Raw genomic sequence first — 16,984 nt, forward strand, 5'->3', positions numbered from 1 at the left:
TATTGGATTAAGAATTGTAAGTTGGTATGTATTTGAGCTTTTTTACTAGTACCATGTATATATTAACATTTAAATAAGATAATATTATAAACACTAAAAAGAAAAATCATGTGTAAAATTGATAATGATTACTGAATTAGAACTAATAGAATGAAGTGACCATTTTTTACAAGGTTCTTCTATATTTCACTTCGCTTCTTGGTCTGAATATATCCAACATTCTTCCGATCGTTTTGAAACTTTGCCATTTTTTACTTACCTCCTTTACGTTTCACATGGCTTTCGTGTTATTGAAATTTAAAACCAGGAAATTCTTAATCTATTTCAATTATTAAAGAATCATAGTCACAAATTTAGAAAAGAAATAATTAATTTTCTTGAATGCTCTTATAAATTCTAAGCAAGATTGGTTAAAATTATACTTATAATTACATATAGTGATTAGGAAACATTTGAAAGTTCCAACATTCAATTGCGTTTTATCGCTGGACCACATATTGTTTTATCTCACGACTTACCAGGCATACTGTACTCAAAACACTAGTACATACTGTACTGGTAAAAGCTGTACAGTAGAGGTCATCTTATTATGTATTGCAAACATAATAAAAAGCGTTAAAAATATAATCAATGTACTGCGTGAATAAATGACTATGCCAAGCAGAACAATTGTTTTTTCATCATTAGCGAGGAAATATTTTTTTGTGAATAATGATTAGTTGAAATTGAACAGGCCTGCGAGCAAGTAGTATTGGTATTGAAGTGTGTGCGGTAACAGCAAAAGTGACAGCGCGAAATGTCAGTAGTCTTGAAAATGTCTTGTCTGGTGCCGCGCGCTTCTTCGAGGGGGGCTCTCATGCCGGTAAGAAACCCTCATCAGTTATCAGTTATCACATCTACCGCCTCCTTTTCCCCGGTTATGTCAACTTCAATCTTGGCAGACCTTTAAACCCCGAAATAAATGGACTTTTGTCTCATACAAAGGGCAACAATTGACTTTGATTGCCGATCTATACAATTCGGCTCACGCCTACATTCAAATCATACTCATATCTGTCAACATGAACATATGTTATCGGCATATCGTTAATTTAAATTAACTGTTTTATACGCGTACAATCAGAGAAATGTTAACTAACTAAATATAACATACAATACGTTTTAAAATTATTACATAGCAATAAATATTCACTTTTAGATAAGGCGCTATTTTTATTTTTACCTTAAACTTCGTACATATATATTACTAGTGATAAACCCGCTGAATTGTCATCGCATGGGCTATGGCATATTAAATTATTCAATAAAAAATGTATATCTAAATAAAATTAACAAAAAAACGTTGAAATCGAAATTATTACCAATTTGTGTTCGTCGAGCGTTATCTACACACACACACACACACACACACACACACACACACACACACAGAGAATCGTCATTATATATATATATATATATATATATATATATATATATATATATATATATATATATATATATATATATATATATAAATATATATATATATATATATATATATATATATATATATATATATATATATATATATATATATATATATATATGTATATATATATATATATATATATATATATATATATATATATATATATATATATATATATATTTTTGTATCACTATTATTGTATACAACTATTATTGTATCCGATGAAATATCATCGCATGGGTTATTATTATTATTTTTATAAATATTTTACAATCTGTTATTTGAAAACATTCAGTAACATTTTATATTTTTTTCCTTTTTCGGTTTGATTTGGATAAATTATCCAATGGCAATGTCCAATTTCGGTTTTTATTTTATTTTTATTATTATTTTTTTTTTTTTGGGTATATATGTATATAACTTAATTTGGCATGGGTTATGGCATATTAAGTTATCAAATAAAAAAAAATTAAAAGAAAGCTGTCTGTATTGTGTTTGATCTTTTCGAACACAGCACCGACTCTGTTTCAGCTTAAATGAATCATCGAAATTGACATCTTTTGCTATTGGCCTTTTTTGATCCAACTATTTATGGTCAATTACTAAAAAAAGTTTGTAATAATGTGTGGATGAAACATGATAATAAAATGGATGAACGGTGGACAAAAGAAGTGCTAGAATGGTACCCGAGAGAATGCAAAAGGGTAAAAAGGAAGACAGCAGGGAAGATGGGTAGACGAAATTATAAAAACGTGTGGGGTGATATGGATGAGAGTTGTGCAAAACAGAGACGAATGGAAGCTTGTTGGAGAGGCCTTCTTCCAGATGTGAATGGTGAATGGCTGTAAATGATTATGGCGATGTTGAATTGTATTTTTGTAATCTTTTACTTCGACAAAAAGAAAGATAAGCATACTATGCAATTGCTATACTTAAGACTCATGTTGGCTTAGTTATTTCAAATGCCCTGGTTTGTTGACAAAAATGAAAGAATTATCCGTGTTAATATTGATTTTACACTTGTACTTGAGATGTATGTATGTAAATTAGAAATTTCAACTATTGTTTATCTACCTTACTAGAAATGATATAATCAACACTATTTAATATTTTATTGTAGAAACATTCTTGACTCGGAATAAAAACCTTTAATATTAATGAGAATGTTATTTGACCACAGTTTGGGTTCCGGAACATCGTCTCGCCGAAATGTCCGATCCTAAGAATATCGGCAAATTATGCATCAGCATCAAACGATGCAATTCTGCCACATTTGCCTGTTCCAGCTCTCGATGTCACAATCAAAAAATACTTGAAATCAATTAAACCCCATCTCACTCCTCAAGAATTCGTTATATCTACGAATGTAATATCTGAATTTGCATCCAAGGGAGGCATAGGAGAAAAATTGCAGGTGTGAATATAATTATTAATAGTATATATGTATAATATTGAGTATTCTGTACATTTCACATAATTCTTTCAGGCTCTTTTAGAGAAGAGAGCCACCGCAAAGGAAAATTGGCTGGCTGATTGGTGGTTACACTCGGCATATCTTGATTTTAGATGGCCCGTTGTGGTTTATTCCAACCCAGGTCTTGTGTTTCCATATCAAACATTCAACAGTAAAAGTGACCGATTGATGTATGCTGCAAAGTTAATTATCGGAGCTTTGGAATATAAAGACGTTGTCGACAAGTAATGCATTTTATTTTCATAATAAGTTTTAATACAATCTAATGATATTATTTCAACATCATTTTAAGATCTTGTAATCTTGCTTTCGCAGTGATAAATTGCCAGTTGATAAAATGGGAAAAGAGCCGTTAGATATGCAGCAATATAAAAAAATATTCGGCACTTGTCGAATTCCCGGAGCCAAAAGAGATACTTTGACGTTCAATAATTCAAATCATATCATTGTCATTCATAACAATCACGTTTGTAAAATTTATATTTCTATTGATTTAAATTTATGCCGATCAGAAGTTTTAAGTTTAAACATTTCTTTTTGTAGTTTTTTAAGCTACCGATAGTTGGCAAAGATGGAGTATCTCTAAACGAAGAGCAACTTGCCAAATTGTTGAATGATATTGTTAACGCTTCTCAGCAAAAAACATCTGACGCTGTCGGTGTCTTAACATCGGAACACAGGGATACTTGGGCAAAACTTTACGAACAAATGGCACAAGGTATGTACATATACTGTTGATTATGATTTCGTGTAAAACCTCAATTACATTCTTTCATACATGAATGTGTTTACTTTTTAGATCCATCTAATCGAGCGCACTTTCAAACAATAAAAGAAAGCTTATTCGTAATGTGTTTGGATGCAGCGGCAGGCAAAAAACAAATGTCTCGCGAAGAAAAACAAGTAACTGGTGCTGGTCATACTATCCACGGAGGTGGTAGTAAACTCAATTCTGGTAATAGATGGTTCGATAAAACCATACAGGTAGTTTTAATGTTTAAAACTATTGATTTTATATGAATTTCGTGTGATTACAATTTCAATTCATTCAATAGCTCATAGTCGGAGAAGACGGTCTAAATGGATTAACCTATGAACATTCACCTGCAGAAGGTCAACCAGTAGCAATATTGACCGATCGTGTCGTTGAGTATGCGTAAGTCCAAATCTGATTTGAAATTTCATTATTATTTAACTAGTGGTCTGCGTGCACACACTTTCCACGATATACGATTCCTAGGGGAGAAAGAGAGACAGAACAGGGTTAACGGACAGCACTTCACACACACGCATTAGACGATTATTATATACGACTAGTGTTGTACCCGATGACATATCATCGCATGGGTGTTGGCATATTAAGTTATTAAATAAATAAAAAAAACACTAAATTCGATCCGCACATGGTCGAATTTTTTTCAAATACCTTTTCAATATATTTAATTTAATTGTTTAATATGAAAAAAGGTTATCTCAGACAGAGAGACAGACGGAATAGCGATACTATATATCAGTGGCGGCTCGTCCATATGGGCTGCGGGGCTGCAGTCCCCCCAGTACAGTACAAATGCATGCTATTTTTGTCGTTTACATAATCTGTGGGCTGCAGACCTCCCAGTGTAGTACATATGCATGCTATTTTTGTTTTCATTCGATCACCGGTTTGGTTAACGAGCTACTACAACCTGATTTATCTCTGCAGCCCCACCACTATGAATTTTCACGAGCCGCTACTGCTATATATACTTATACTTATTATTCATTTATGTATATGTATTATCATTTGTTTAGGAATAATACGAAAGGTCAAATTAAATCGCCAGGATCTTCATCGTTACCGACTTTTGATCGTTTGGAATTCAATGTTACAAAAGATATCAGAGATGCCATTGCAAAGGCAAACGAAAATGTTGATAAGTGAGTCCGAATTTTTATTTAATTATTTTTATATTTCAAAGATTATATTTAATTAATAAATACAAAAATAATTTATAGATTGGCTGCAGATCTAGAATTGAATTGCTTCTCTTTTGGTATGTTTGGAAAGGAATTCATTAAGTCTCAAAAGCTAAGTCCCGATAGTTTCATTCAAATGGCAATGCAATTCGCATTCTATCGGTAATTGTTCTAGTTGAAATCGACTACTGTGGCAATTTATTTAGATACTTCCATGATTTATTAATAAAAATTCATCGAATTATTGCAGACTTCACGGAACACCTGGTGCCCATTATGAATCAGCAGCAACACGAAAATATATCGGTGGTAGAACAGAGACTATTCGTTCATGTTCCGAAGAATCCATCGCTTTCGCTAAAATAATGTTGGATTCCAATGCCAACCTTAAAGACAAAGCTAACGCATTGAAAATGGCTATCAAAGCACACAAAGACTATTCTGTTGAGGTTGAAATATTTTATATAATGTAAATTCTCATTTTTTACCAGTATTAAATTAAAATTTATAAAATTTTAGGCCGTCAATGGATTTGGAGTTGATAGGCATTTACTCGGATTAAAACTCACTGCTACGGAAAACGGAATTGAAATTCCAAAGATCTATTCCGATTCCGGTTTCGTCAAAAGTTCTCACATGCGTATGTCGACCAGTCAAGTATGTTTAACTTGCGTTATACATAATTTATTATTTGATTTATTTTTTTATATAATGACAATAAAAATTAATTTTGCTTAGGTCGCTTCCAAATTTGATGGCTTTATGTGCTACGGTCCACTCGTACCTGATGGTTATGCAATATGCTACAATCCTCGTGCAAATGATATTAATTTTGCAGCTGCAGCTTTCAATGCGTGTCCTGAAACAAGCGCTGCAAAATATAGAAATGCTCTCGAAAATTCGTTGGTTGATATGCACAATGTTTTATTACAATCGACACAGTCCAAGTTATAAATACCAATATAATACAAATATCTAAGTTATATATGTATATACCATTATGATAATTAAAAAAAGACTATTGTTCGTTTATACTCCGTGTATACACATATATTATAAATAGGCAAATGAAATTGTAATTTGATATTTTTTATACATTTTCATATTTTATACAAATTTTAGAGGTAAATAATTGAACTGATGCAAAATATAAAACATATATACATTTTTTTATGAATTAAGTTGATTGTTTTATTTAGATTTTCCAAATTGTGTTATTTTTTACTGGAATATTAACTATGAATCATACGGTTTATTTTTGAGATGAGAGTGGCGTTAGTTAAATGTTAATTCATGGTAAATTTTTATTTTATTTTCTCATTAGAGACATCTATGGATAAATTCGAAAATAATAATATTTCGATAAATACATAAGTTTTACAGAGTGGCTAGCATTTTTATATATCAGCAAATTCGAAATGCTATAAACTCGAATTTTGCGAGACACAGGAAGGATTGCCAATTTTGTGGAACCGTTTCGATGAAATCAGATAAGTTGTTAAACTTTTGATAGGAAACGATCGACCTGGAGTCAGAAATCCAATGTCTGGCCAGGGAATGAACCATGAACATTCAGTTGAAAGTATTACACGCTGACCACTGAGCTACATATGTTCAGTATATTTATACATCTTATATTAAATATTTTTATTTTTAAATGCTTTTTATTGTTTATAAATTTTCATAATACATCTTAGGTCTATATTACAATAGTTACTGAATCTAATGATCATTTTCTATTTTACAATTTTATCGTTTTTTTTTTGTAAGTATTTATACATATGTAGAATTATTTTATTATTAATGTGACCATACGTTTCGTTTTGGACGAAACTGTTCCGTTTTTAGGTTCCCTATCCTGTTGCACAGCTTTGGATGCCGATATGTCCTGTTTTCAGATATGTATAGAGCCAGTAGCCACCCACTTCTTTTAACACTTTCATACCAATAATTTGAATCATACGAACCTTCGTATAATTATTGAATATGCTTTATGTCTGCCCGGCACTAATGCATCCATAGAAGGGTCTTTTCTTTAATGGACGAGTGAAAAACACAAATGCAAGTCGCAGTTATTAAAGCAATGTTAATTACCAAAGTAAATTTTAAGAATTTCATTCTTATTTGAATCAACAACAAAATAGACTTAAGTAAATTTGTTCTTCAGAAAAACCTATGACCACATAAATTATTTATTTTCACGTGTTCGTGCCTATTCTTTTCATTCATAAAATAAACCTATGAAGAAATATGCGTTTCTTGAATACACATACTATTTATTACCTAAGAGTTAGTAGATTTCTCGTTTGGAAGAAAAAATAAATGGTGGTGTAGGAATCTCGTCACCGCAATCGAAACATCTATTGCGACGGAGAATACATTTCTCACGCTCAACCATTGACGTCATCTCGAGTCGAGAAACTTCCACCCCAACAAATCAAGCAGAACGACGCGAAGTCGAAGAACACCTGCATCAATTAAAGTGCAGCTGTACAAACAACAAATGCATTGTAACTCACTGAACAAACATCCAGACTCACTGGAACAAAGGGTGATAAAAACTAAATCGAGTGGAACGACGCCACATATTCGAGAATATTCCACCCTAACAAATCAAACGGAAAGAACCACATTCCTCGCATCTCTTGCACACGAACCGCATACAGCGGACTACTATATAAACCCGCACAGCGGGCTCAACATCAGTCAACAACCAGCAGCAGACCATGCTACACCAACAACCAGTCAGTCAGCAACAGAGCCAGACTCACTCAACCTACAACAACCAACATGAAAGAACCGCTCCAGAACTCAGCCGAATCCAGCCGCTTCGAGAACTTCCAGAACTCAGCCGATTCCAGTCACTTAGAGAACTTCCAGAACTAAATAATAAAAATAAATTATTCAAACAAACACAACAGTGTTTCGTTAGGCTGGGATACGGTCAACACTTCCTACTCCCGCCTACAGTCGCATTAAGCATAATAGAAAAAACACTCAAAACCAATTTACAATTCTTATTAATGTTCATAATACATTTTATACATAATATTTAAACCAAGGACTCTTCAAAGTTGACAATCTAAAGCAGATTGAATTTGAATGAATTTTACTATGTTGATTGTTATATTTTAAAATCTGCATTGGATTATATGTTAATAAAAGGGGGAATTAAATAAAGCACACCGCCTATGCGTTTGTTGTCACGGCAGTGTATTCGTCTTTGAAAACGCGAAGAACAAAAAGAGTAGGCAGATTTTTCAATTATGTATTTGTAAGGAGAGTTTCAAATACATAATTGTAAATGGAGAAAGTGTAGCAATCTAGTGATAGTGAATAATTTAGCACTGGCAGCACTGAGCAGTTGACGTAGCGCGACGTGGAGTGTTTCGCTGTCCAGTGGCGCTGCTGCGACAGATTCGTGCGGTCGCTCCATTTCGTTCTCTCACTTTCCTATCACGAGACTATTGCCGTGACTGCTGTGCTCTTCTCCTCGCAATGGTAATTTCGCAATAGCACTTTCGACTCATCATATAAACCCTAAACCCTCGCTTTCACTCACCGTTGTGATATTTTCCCCGTACCCCATTTTCCCAATGCTCTCCATATAACCGCTCAACCACTTCAAGCCACACACGCAATCCTATGGCAAATAATCAATAGAAATCTTCATGATATACATATTATGGAATTTATTTCATTACATCAAACTAACCCTCTCACAAAGGACCTTACACTGAAATTTTCGTCACGTTTGAATGATAGCATATATTAAAAAATTTATCATTAAGACCTTTCTATTCCAAAGAAAATTTCAGTTATTATTTTAAGAATTCCAATACTAAATTAAACTCTTTTATTTAACTGTTCATCAAGGGCGGATTTGAGGAAATTTAATGTTCTCAATTTTTGCATTGGACCAAATTTTGACTTTTTTTATTAGAAATATTTGAGAAAACTATAATTATGAATAGACGAAGACCCACCAAATGATTCTCAACTTCTTTGTGTCTCACTTTTATAGTAATATTTTATTTTAATATCTTCTTCTTCTTGTTAATGCCTTGTCCGCATCCGGACGTTGGCGACCACCTCGTCGATTATTTGAAGATATCCACATCGGTCTTCAGCGGCTCGGAACAGATCTTCGGCGCTCATATCGGTCCACATGCGCATGTTTCGAAGCCAAGATAACTTTTTCCTGCCAATCCATTTTTTTCCTTCTATTTTCCCCATTTTAATATCAGATTTCACTAATTCAAAATTGAATTACATATATTGCCCAATGTAAAATATGGTGACACGACAACTCGTTCACAGATTTTCCGTAAACCGAGGATGCGCTCCAGGCATTTCATATACGGCCATCTCTTTCTCACCCCGTTTGTTCACCAAGATCTCGTTTGCTATGCCATTACGTATGCAGCCATCTCTTTCACAGACCGTCTGTTATCGGTGAACAGACGGTCTGTGAAAGAGATGGCTGCATACGTAATGGCATAGTAAACGAGATCTTGGTAAACAAACGGGGTGAGAAAGAGATGGCTGTATACGTAATGCCTGGAGCGCATCCTCGGTTTACGGAAAATCTGTGAACGAGTTGTCAGGTAACCGTAAAATACATGGTAGATAGAATGAAGAGATTGAAATGGCAATTTGTGGGTCACATAGCTCAAAGAATGGACAAAATGTGTACAAAGGAAGTGCTAGAATGTAAAAGGAAAGCCGCAAGGAAGATGGGTGGATGAAATTAGAAAAATGTTGGTTGAGATGGATGAGAATTGCGCAAAATAGAAACGAATGTAAGCGTGTTAAAGAGGCCTTCATCCAGCAGTGATTGGTGAATGGCTGTAAATGACGATGAAGTATAAATTAATAGACTTGTAATTGTCATTGAAAATCGAAAGTTTCTTCAAACTCTGTCACAATCTAGGTGTAATAATTAATCAAATATGTGTGTAAATTTCAGCCTGTTTCACCGAGCGCAACGTCCGTAGGATCTGGCAGCAGATCGCCAGGTAAAGGTGCTGCGCCCCGTGCCGGTGGTGGTGGTGGTGGCACCGTTCGCCAACGTAAAGCTACACCCACCACATCGGTGAGAAACCGCAACACTGGTACCTCATCAGGTGGCATGTGGAGGTTTTACACAGACGATTCTCCCGGAATCAAAGTGTAAGTTGAATTTGTCGATCGATAATACGACCAATATATGTATATAGTTAATGTAATGCTTTCCTTTTATCGTTACAGAGGCCCAGTTCCCGTTCTAGTGATGTCGCTGTTATTCATAGCTTCCGTATTTATGCTTCACATCTGGGGAAAGTATACTAGAGCATAAGGGGGCTGCGAAATCTTAAAATAATAAAAATTATTTAATAAGTATGTCGAGATTGCGAGTGATAAAACTATAAATGGGACTATTATATTATTACGAACGTCTGTGGTGACCAATGCTCTGTTCAAAGCATTTAAGTGTTCTAATATAATCATTCCTCATAATATCATTTTTTTTCATGTTAAACACTTTAATTCCATATTAAATTTTAAAAAAGATGAATAAAGAAATTTGTATGAAATATTTATAATAAAATAAAAATGTGTTACTACATTTTGTTTTCTTCTTTTAAATAAATAACCTGAAATCTGGAATCTATGCTCATTCGAAATAACATAACAGTTGAGTTTGTTTATTTTAACCCATTTAGCGGCACCTTTTTCGCGAATTTGGCAATCGAGTTTTCGACCTTACAGATATTAATATTCACTCAAGTAACCAGATATGTTAATTAACACAAAGTATTATTTTAAATAATAAAATACATAATATATGTCGTAGTTTTGGCTTAATTGTCAAATAATCATTCTTCATACAATTGAGACGTATCGTCGCCATTTTTCAACAGACGTGACGTCACATAAACAAGGTTTCAGTATGGTTCCACAAAAAACTAATTTTGACTGGTATATATGAAATTTAAGCAAATTGAATAGATGGCATTCAACTCACAGTAATATATTCAACTAATTTTGAACCTTAAAACAGTTGAAATAGGCGCATATAAGGCTCAAAATCCCGTGCAAAGTTCAGAAATTCTATGGAAGACAGCCGCGCTACAGACTTGTCGCCCAAAGCTTCCATAGAAGACGGCCGCGGGCAAACGGTTAAACATAGTTATATGGAAATTATCGTTATTAAGTACAATTTGTATTTCTTCTGTACCTGTCACAACCAAATTTTACTTTTCAAACCTACAAAGATGAATTATATAAAATATATAAGAGTCCATGCAAGCAGCAGACGGTCAGGAGGTCCGCGCTCCACATTCGGAGCCCAGCATTCATTGTCATGTACAGATTTGTACGCAACAACGGACACAGCAAGCAGTCAGATCGTGGCGGTCACTCCGAATGGTGAAGTTCTCGAGTTCTATTCACGCCAAGACAAAGAACCGCCACAATGTTCGATACAGAAAAACTAATTGAATTAGTCAGAGAAAGAAATATTTTGTTCGATTTAGCACTTGCCACACTGTAATGGATAAATGGACTAGTGACTAGGATTTATATTTTATTTTACTTTCCAAATATACTGAATGCAGTCTTCATATTTTATGTATTCCTCGTAAAAACCTCTATGGTTCGAATTATGCTATTACGAAATAAAAACATTGATCAATTGAAATAATTGCTTTCACAAGAAGTCTCTTATACAAGTGACTCATAGAGAGAGAGGACATTCAGTACTCAGCGCTCAACGGTCAGTGTGCGAATGATATCCGCTTTAGAATGGCGGTTCTCTTTCAGCCATTATTTTATTCATTTCTTGCACTTATTTTACATTATTCGACGTTTTATTACTTACAATAATGAATTCTTGCAGAATTTGCATTATTTTAATTTAAAATACATTTTTAACTGGACGCTTGGAGTTCAACTCAGTGGATAGTGGATTTTTTGGATTGGAGCACAGTAACCAGTGTCTACATTTAGTTCAAATGATTTCAAAAATGACCTCCATTTCTGAATAAAAAAACCAAATGTACTCTTTACAATACATCTTGCACCAGAGTCTCTTATTAAAGTTTAGTAATCTTGCGCCACGAATAGCTACATCAGTTGGGAAAGGTCTCATCTAAAATATTTCCAATTTGAAAACGCCATTTCTAATAAAAACGTGAGGAACTGCTTGTTCTCTACCTGGCAATGGCTTCAGTCCAGGAATGTTCAATTAACTGTCAACTAACTTATGATAGAAATAAGACCTTTGAAATTGTGCTATCACTATCTTTTCCATAGCTTCCAACCAGTGGCATAACCAGAAAAATTGGACACCCATGCAAATGCTAGCCAATATAGCCTTTAGCATTTTTTTTTTTTTATAAAATTAATTTGAAGATTAACTCACATAATATAAATGTTCTCTTCCCTAGCCTTCAAAGTGGCAAACTCTGCAATTACATATTTCAAAGATCTTTCAATCGTGAAAATTCGACACGCAATGTGTTGCGTATCAAATTTGGAGTATAAACTTTTAACTAGTGCTTCATATTAAAAGCTCGCAATATTATCATATTAATAAGCACTGCTTTGTCTTCAAAAGAACTGTTTCATGCACAACACTCGGTACTAAAATGGAACTTGTAGCGGTTGATCGTCGCCTGTCTGTTTTGGGAACTCTATTGCACATCGATGGTGGACATTCTGCTGAACACGGAACTCCTGACCGTCCTTAGTGTACATACTTATTTTTCTTTCAGAGTCTGATTTACAAGCAGGGCCGCCGAGAGGAATCCCGGGCCCTGAAAAAATAATTCCATGCCCTGTCATAGGGCATGGAATTAAATTATCAAAAGTTATAGATGCGAAAAATCTATCAGAACTATTAGAAAAATACCTATATATATAAAATAATATATGTAAAATATCGATATCTATCAGTCGAACGTCCCAACATGGGGCCCCTCAAGTAGTCCGGGCCCTGGAACTTAGATAAACTCCAGCTTCCCCCCCCCCCCTCCTTGACAGCCCTGTATACAAGAATACTATTTCCATTTGAAGGAAATATTACTAAACAATTTTTAACACCTGCCAAGTGGAAATATGCATTTAAATTGAAATCGAACAACAATAAAAGATAGAAAAAATATTTATTAAAAATAAGATAATATTATATTATATGTATATAATAGTATAAATTTATTTTTTCCTTAACATTTTTTAAATAAAAACGTAAGCATTCCCATCACCAAGAAATGCCTCCATATAAGATATTTTATTTGATATAATTTAGTAATTGATTATATTATTTTGGAGGCATTTTCAACACTCCAATTTTTCTCAAATGTCTAACAATAAAAGGTGTGGCAGTAAGAGTAATGCCAATTCTAACCGGTGCGAAAACTTTATGTATGGCATAGGCTACGACGAAAGTTCCTGCATTAGCTGCAATCTTTTTCGTAAATTCAGAATCCGTCAAGCCAAAGTGTTCCATCCAAGCCATCACGTCTAGACCGCTGAAATATAAATAAATCGCTATGAAATAACATCGTATAATACATTTAATAAATAAATTTTATACTTGTCATGTCACGGCATATTGTGCTGGTAAACAATAAACATACTAAACAAATCAAAAGAAAATTTGAATTTATGAGTAACATAGACCCCATATAAAATCCAAACAAAAATTTAACAAAACAAAAAGAAAAACATGAATTTAGGATTTTGGTATTGAATCATACCTAGAAACGAGGACATAGCAGACGCCCAATGATGCGAGAGAAATAGTCACGTGGAATACAATGACCGTCGAACCGTACGCGGCTACAGCCTGCTTCAACTGTTGCTTACGACTTAAAGGTTTTCCGCTTTCGTTTGATTCTTTTGTATCGCTGCTCGTCATTCTGATTAAATTTGCATTTCCCAAAAGAGTAAGAAAAGATTTGCGATTTAGAAAAAGGTTTCCGTCGATAGGCGTCGTTTTTGAGGCTCGAGTGTGATACAAGTTGATTGTACCTGAGTTTCGGCCTGTTCCGTGAATGCCACGACCGTACGTGTTGCGTAGGTTCAGGTAGTGCGATGAGTGAAGATGGTCAGATAGATATTTGTAGCCTTGACCCCATTGAGATCCCGGCATGCCCAAGAAACCCTGTCGTCCACCTCCGAATGGACTGGGCACATTGCTTTGCATGCTCGACGATAGGCTTACGGCGCCACTGCAATCGTATGGTCCAATGTGTGGATCGGAGTCCAATGTCACGTCGATATTCTTTGTTCCCCACGACTCTTGGGATGATATGAATGAGCCGGATATGTCTCTGCTGCGAAGTGGTGAAAAACATCCTACTTCAGATGCATTTATGTCTTGAACATTTTCGGGCAGTTGTAGCGGAGCTGCTTGCGGCAATGCACGAGCAGCTGTGACATGAAGGTCGTTTCGAATATTCTTCAATCCTGCAAATTGAAAATTTGGATCTGTATTTTATTTTCTTCTCAAGCACATCATCCAAAAATATATACATATGGGATCCATGAATGTGTGCGGGAGGATATTCAAAGTCAAAGTCTTTACGCAACTCGTTTAATGTCTTCGCTTCGGGCTCGACCATTGCTCCAACTTAAAATATTCTCATTCATACCAATCCCACAACATATATAACTAATTTATTTATTTATTTGTACGGATAAAAACCCATTTAAATAAATCATATAATATTAATGTTATAATATAAAAATTAATAATAAAAGAAAACAATATCAATAGAAAAAGTAGTGAAAAACAATAATATGCGGTTTTATCACATGACATACTTATATGACAAAAAACATAGAACATATAAATGAAAAAAAAAGATAAAATCATATTATGGAAAAAAATAATTTGAATGGATCTTATAAACAGACCAAAAGTAATACTAAATATTTCGATGTCCGTCTGATCAGCTATATGGTTAAATAGCCATACGGCTGTGCATATAGAAGTATTTAAAACAATGTTAGTTTGCGCTATAATTGGCGAAAACAGAACATGCTTACGTAATTACTAATACAGTATTTATTTTTTTATAAACTAATTATGTACATACAGCATAAAAAGAAAATACGAATATAACTATATGTATATTGAAGGTCGTTTTCTTCGTAACTTATTATTATAGTATATATTATATATATATACATATGTATATACAGATATTTAAATTTGGGTCACCATTGATTTGTGAATACTGCGAAGCCTTCATATAGATTAGATGTGAAATTAGAAGATATGTACATATATTGCAAGTTTTTAAAATTTTTGGAATTAGGAAATTAATATTTTTTATGTACATTTTGACTCAGTGAGTGGTAGCCATCTCATAATCCTTATGACGGGGATCTTATAATGCACATGGTAGATGAGGATCATATCTATCATGTGCAATTTTAATCACATTTTGAATGTGATAAACTTAATACTTTGGCTACATTTCTCCAGAGCAACAAGTTACTTCTTCAAACAACTTACTCCTTGAAAAAGTCACGAATTTTCTGATTTAACAAATATATGATGAGTTAGGGCGAAAACACGCTGAGAGGCACGCGGCACGTTTTTTTTTTAGATACTTTTTAGCATGCAAAAAAAACACAAGCATGCTTAGCCATCCGTGAGGCACGCAGTCCCAAAAATCACCTCCTGGAGTGTTTTCGGTGCTATTTTGTCTGTGTATTGATACAAGCTTAAAAGTGATTGATAACGATTAATCCCATATTTGAAGATATGTAGGAGAAACTTGTCGAAATAATAAGATCGTATGAATTAACAATGAACTGGGTACGCCTTGTATCGACTCGAAGCCAAGAAGACGTACCGTGCTGTTCATTTCAATGTATTTTCGCCTTTATTCTGCTTCTGATGCATGGTTTGGAACACATGTTTATGGAGTCATACTTAGATGAAACAAATGTGGGGTTTGAAAAATTGGTTTGAGCGTCACCGGGAATTGTCAAGAATTATCTAGACGATTGTCACAGGAAAATTAGCAATTTCCCACATATATATGTAATCTCAATTAAATAGGAAAACGGTGTGTAGTAGACACAATCATTAAATGATGATTCGTCCACTTATACTATTGATTTACTAGGGATCATAAATCTTAATATATTGTGTCACATGTGTACATAAATAAAAATTAACAAATGAAAAGTCTTAGTAGAGTTCAGTAATTAATTGAATATTGTTTTGTAAAACAAATATAACACAATAGAAAGGTTAAGATAGAAAAAAAAATCATTAAAATTTACAGAATACAATTGAACAAATAAACATTGCAATTATTTTAATACAAATAACAAAGAGCGAGTCGCAATATAAATAGCACCACTCATTGAGAACTCATTATTGCACCTGTGTTTATTTAAGTGCACCTCAAATTATCGAATATTACGGACAACTACGATACTTTTATTATTGCGACAGAATTATTCAATTCGCATGGCGAAATTGTATCACTGTGAACAGTGATACCGAATTGTTTCAACCGAGTTGAATAACCGACAATGAACAATAAATTGAATAATTTGGCTAGATTAGTGTAACGGTAAGTGCGTATGCGAATTAGAATGATACGAAAATGGTGAAATATTGGCTAATCGAACGTCTAGATTTACCTGAATTGGCTGCTCTCAACCCCACACCCATAGCCCTTGTTCCACTCATCCTGTCAGATGCTGGAAATTGTGTTGGACAAGTTTAGCTGTCAAGGGACAAACAGGCCCAAACAGCACGACAGTCGACCGTGAACTGGCGTTGATTTCGATGTAGCCAGGCATGGTCAACTCTATTACTTCATTATAAAACGAGTGTATACCTATATGCTGTATCCCCTCCTAAGCCTGCAGCATCATGAGTAATCAACTACTTGATTTAAATTCTGCTTCAATAACACTTTTGCTTCCTCTCACATTTAATTTGTATTATAGTTTATATTTTTTTTACTGCAGCTTAGATAAGCCTTTAAGAGGGCTGGACACCAGCGCCTTGTCCATACAAACGTATTACACTTCTGCCTTCCTCAATTATGGCACTAGAGAAATTATTT

General features: G+C 34.0%; 3 protein-coding genes across 4 annotated transcripts; 2 read left to right on the forward strand and 1 right to left on the reverse strand.

Moving 5' to 3' along the window:
* The first annotated feature begins 569 nt into the window (after positions 1 to 569).
* On the forward strand, positions 570 to 6,081 carry CRAT (Carnitine O-Acetyl-Transferase). Its single transcript, XM_077435803.1, has 12 exons — positions 570 to 862; positions 2,652 to 2,885; positions 2,958 to 3,169; positions 3,261 to 3,411; positions 3,489 to 3,663; positions 3,745 to 3,929; positions 4,001 to 4,101; positions 4,737 to 4,862; positions 4,941 to 5,063; positions 5,152 to 5,350; positions 5,421 to 5,558; positions 5,640 to 6,081. Exons 1-12 carry the CDS (start codon positions 797 to 799, stop codon positions 5,853 to 5,855), a joined length of 1,926 nt encoding a protein of 641 aa, XP_077291929.1. The 5' UTR covers positions 570 to 796; the 3' UTR covers positions 5,856 to 6,081.
* A 1,524-nt stretch (positions 6,082 to 7,605) lies between these two features.
* Sec61beta (Sec61 translocon subunit beta) lies at positions 7,606 to 10,707 on the forward strand. Its single transcript, XM_077436089.1, has 3 exons — positions 7,606 to 8,402; positions 9,871 to 10,073; positions 10,152 to 10,707. The coding sequence occupies exons 1-3, from the start codon at positions 8,400 to 8,402 to the stop codon at positions 10,237 to 10,239; spliced, it is 294 nt and encodes a 97-aa protein (XP_077292215.1). The 5' UTR covers positions 7,606 to 8,399; the 3' UTR covers positions 10,240 to 10,707.
* A 977-nt stretch (positions 10,708 to 11,684) lies between these two features.
* Positions 11,685 to 16,719, reverse strand: LOC143915432 (uncharacterized). Of its 2 annotated transcripts, XM_077436083.1 has the most exons (4): positions 16,554 to 16,697; positions 13,643 to 14,354; positions 13,291 to 13,414; positions 11,685 to 12,721 (listed from the first exon to the last, which is right to left on the reverse strand). In XM_077436083.1, exons 1-4 carry the CDS (start codon positions 16,600 to 16,602, stop codon positions 12,644 to 12,646), a joined length of 963 nt encoding a protein of 320 aa, XP_077292209.1. In that variant the 5' UTR covers positions 16,603 to 16,697; the 3' UTR covers positions 11,685 to 12,643. The 2 variants fall into 2 exon arrangements, with proteins under 2 accessions (XP_077292209.1, XP_077292208.1); XM_077436082.1 differs by lacking the exon at positions 11,685 to 12,721 and having other exon boundaries at positions 13,076 to 13,414; positions 16,554 to 16,719.
* Between the last annotated feature and the right edge of the window lie 265 nt (positions 16,720 to 16,984).

This window comes from Arctopsyche grandis, chromosome 8 (genome assembly GCF_051622035.1).
Source record: "Arctopsyche grandis isolate Sample6627 chromosome 8, ASM5162203v2, whole genome shotgun sequence".
Taxonomy (NCBI): domain Eukaryota; kingdom Metazoa; phylum Arthropoda; class Insecta; order Trichoptera; family Hydropsychidae; genus Arctopsyche; species Arctopsyche grandis.

Coding starts and splice junctions, on each gene's coding strand:
- CRAT (XM_077435803.1), top strand. CDS start 797: ATGTCAGTAGTCTTGAAAATGTCTTGTCTGGTGCCGCGCGCTTCTTCG. Junction 863..2,651: donor CGAGGGGGGCTCTCATGCCG/GTAAGAAACCCT, acceptor ATTTGACCACAG/TTTGGGTTCCGGAACATCGT. Junction 5,351..5,420: donor ACAAAGACTATTCTGTTGAG/GTTGAAATATTT, acceptor ATAAAATTTTAG/GCCGTCAATGGATTTGGAGT.
- Sec61beta (XM_077436089.1), top strand. Junction 10,074..10,151: donor GATTCTCCCGGAATCAAAGT/GTAAGTTGAATT, acceptor TTATCGTTACAG/AGGCCCAGTTCCCGTTCTAG.
- LOC143915432 (XM_077436082.1), bottom strand. CDS start 16,602: ATGAGTGGAACAAGGGCTATGGGTGTGGGGTTGAGAGCAGCCAATTCA. Junction 14,355..16,553: donor GTTGAGAGCAGCCAATTCAG/GTAAATCTAGAC, acceptor TTCAATTTGCAG/GATTGAAGAATATTCGAAAC. Junction 13,415..13,642: donor TGCTATGTCCTCGTTTCTAG/GTATGATTCAAT, acceptor TTTATATTTCAG/CGGTCTAGACGTGATGGCTT.